At 29.4% G+C, this 2,044-nt stretch overlaps 1 protein-coding gene across 1 annotated transcript; it reads left to right on the forward strand.

Moving 5' to 3' along the window:
- The first annotated feature begins 241 nt into the window (after window positions 1-241).
- LOC140435990 (FUN14 domain-containing protein 1B-like) lies at window positions 242-547 on the forward strand. Its single transcript, XM_072524702.1, has one exon. It carries the CDS (start codon window positions 242-244, stop codon window positions 545-547), a length of 306 nt encoding a protein of 101 aa, XP_072380803.1.
- Window positions 548-2,044: the final 1,497 nt, after the last annotated feature.

A 2,044-nucleotide genomic window follows, 5' to 3' on the forward strand; every position in this document is an offset into this window, starting at 1 on the left:
TTTAATGTCAGATAGAATGCGTTAATATTTTTACTTTCATGAGGCGAAATTTGACGGAAGGTGTCTTAAACGTCACAGATTTGTGTGAATGGACCTTTAAGACTCTAGTTTGTACTGCTCACAGACCACTGGTGATCTGTGGTACTGCTATTCGTTTTAAGGCAAATTTGACAATTTTCACCTGGTTTGTTTAATCAAAAAGTCAATATGCCACTTGTCCTTGTCATTCTTGAAAGTTGGAATGTCCAAGCATGTTCTTATAGGAGCTTCTGCAGGCTTTATCACGGGAATAGTTACAACTAAAATAGGAAAATCAGCAGCGCTTGTTATTGGAGGAGGTATGATATTACTTCAGATTTTAAATGAAATGGAGTACATTAATATAAATTGGGATCGAGTCAATGATACAGTCAGTAATTCAGCTGAAGATAACATAGTTAATGGTGCAGTTTTATATTTACAGAAGATCAAAGATTTTGTAAAAAATAAAAATGTTTGTATAAGTTATGGATTCGTAGGAGGATTTTTGATAGGAATAGCAATTTAAAAACATATTTTAGAACATTGTTTTTATATTGTGTTATCCTTAAAAGTACAAAAATATTGGTACCAGGAGCAGGAAATGTATTTTATTTTCGGAACACTTTTTCCGGACCCCATTTTCAGTAATTTGACACAGTACCGCATTCATGCATAAAGTTTCAAATCGGTATTTAGATTAATTCTTTTGTAACGCCGTACATTTTGAGTGGGACAGGGGTGAGAAATCTAAGGCGCAACCCTTAATTTGAACCCTCATGCTTTGTGTACAGATAAGAATTCGCAGCATAGTTTTTAAAGTTGTTATTACATATTATAGTATTGATTTATATGTGATTAATGCTAGGTTAAATGACCCATTAAAAATGTCCCATGGGCCTGTAGTCTATTACTTATATTTTATATTTTATGTTTAGGCTAAGTAAATGTAGCAATTTAAAAAAATAGAGACTTGTTAGAAAATTGTTTAGATACAAGTATATACATTCTTAAATCTTTTATTAACAATATTATAACCTAGTGCATAATCTTCGTGTTTAATTTAGAAATTAGCACAACAATAAAACAGTTTTTTATGGTATCTAAATTATCTGTTTGATATTTTAAAATAGGGAGATGGATAAAACAAATATAAAGAATAAAACTTTAATTACAAATTATAGGGAAATAATAAGCTAGGAGATAAACAAAGAAGAAAACCAAAAGTAAGATTAAGTTGGAGAAGTTAGATAAAGAGAATAAAGGGCTCCAAGGAATTAAGAAGAAGTCTAAGATACTTTCATTACTACTATTTGAAAGTCAATCTCATAAAAATATAATATATCGTGATATAAAAACACTATAGATGTATAAATAAAAATACCAACATAACCTAAATGCCAATAGATCGTGTATATAGACCTAGAGTTATATATCAAATAATCTGGTAATTAGAGATATCACCGTAAAAATTATCAGTTTTTAAAACAATATCTTAAACAGCACAAGTAAATATCTTTATCAAGAACTTCGATAACAAAAACTAAAATATTTTACAATAAAAGGAATATCCTGGAAATAATAATATTTTGTTATTATAGAGTAGAAACAACAAAAAGTAGACATAAACAAAAAGATATTAATCAATAATACACTATGGGGTTTATAGAAAGCAAAATAGAGGTACAGTTTGACAAAACTAGGAATGACTTTGAAAATCCTATAATCGACGCTATTGTGATTTAATATTACAAATGTTAAGCATATCTGTGTATGACCACATTTAAATGCTGAAAATAGAGATGAGTGGCGCAAAAAAATCCTTTACATATAAATATATACCTACATCATATTTCATGATGCTCGATGCTCGTCCATAAGAAAACGACTACGAAGAATGAGGTGCTAAAAGAGTAAGTTTCTACTTTTTTATATAGACATGACTGTCTATTTTTCAATGTGCCTCCTGTAAGTTTTCGTTCCATCGTTTTCATGGTCTTAAGCTTAAAAAACCATCTAACAAATA

Source organism: Diabrotica undecimpunctata, chromosome 3, assembly GCF_040954645.1.
Source record: "Diabrotica undecimpunctata isolate CICGRU chromosome 3, icDiaUnde3, whole genome shotgun sequence".
NCBI lineage: Eukaryota > Metazoa > Arthropoda > Insecta > Coleoptera > Chrysomelidae > Diabrotica > Diabrotica undecimpunctata.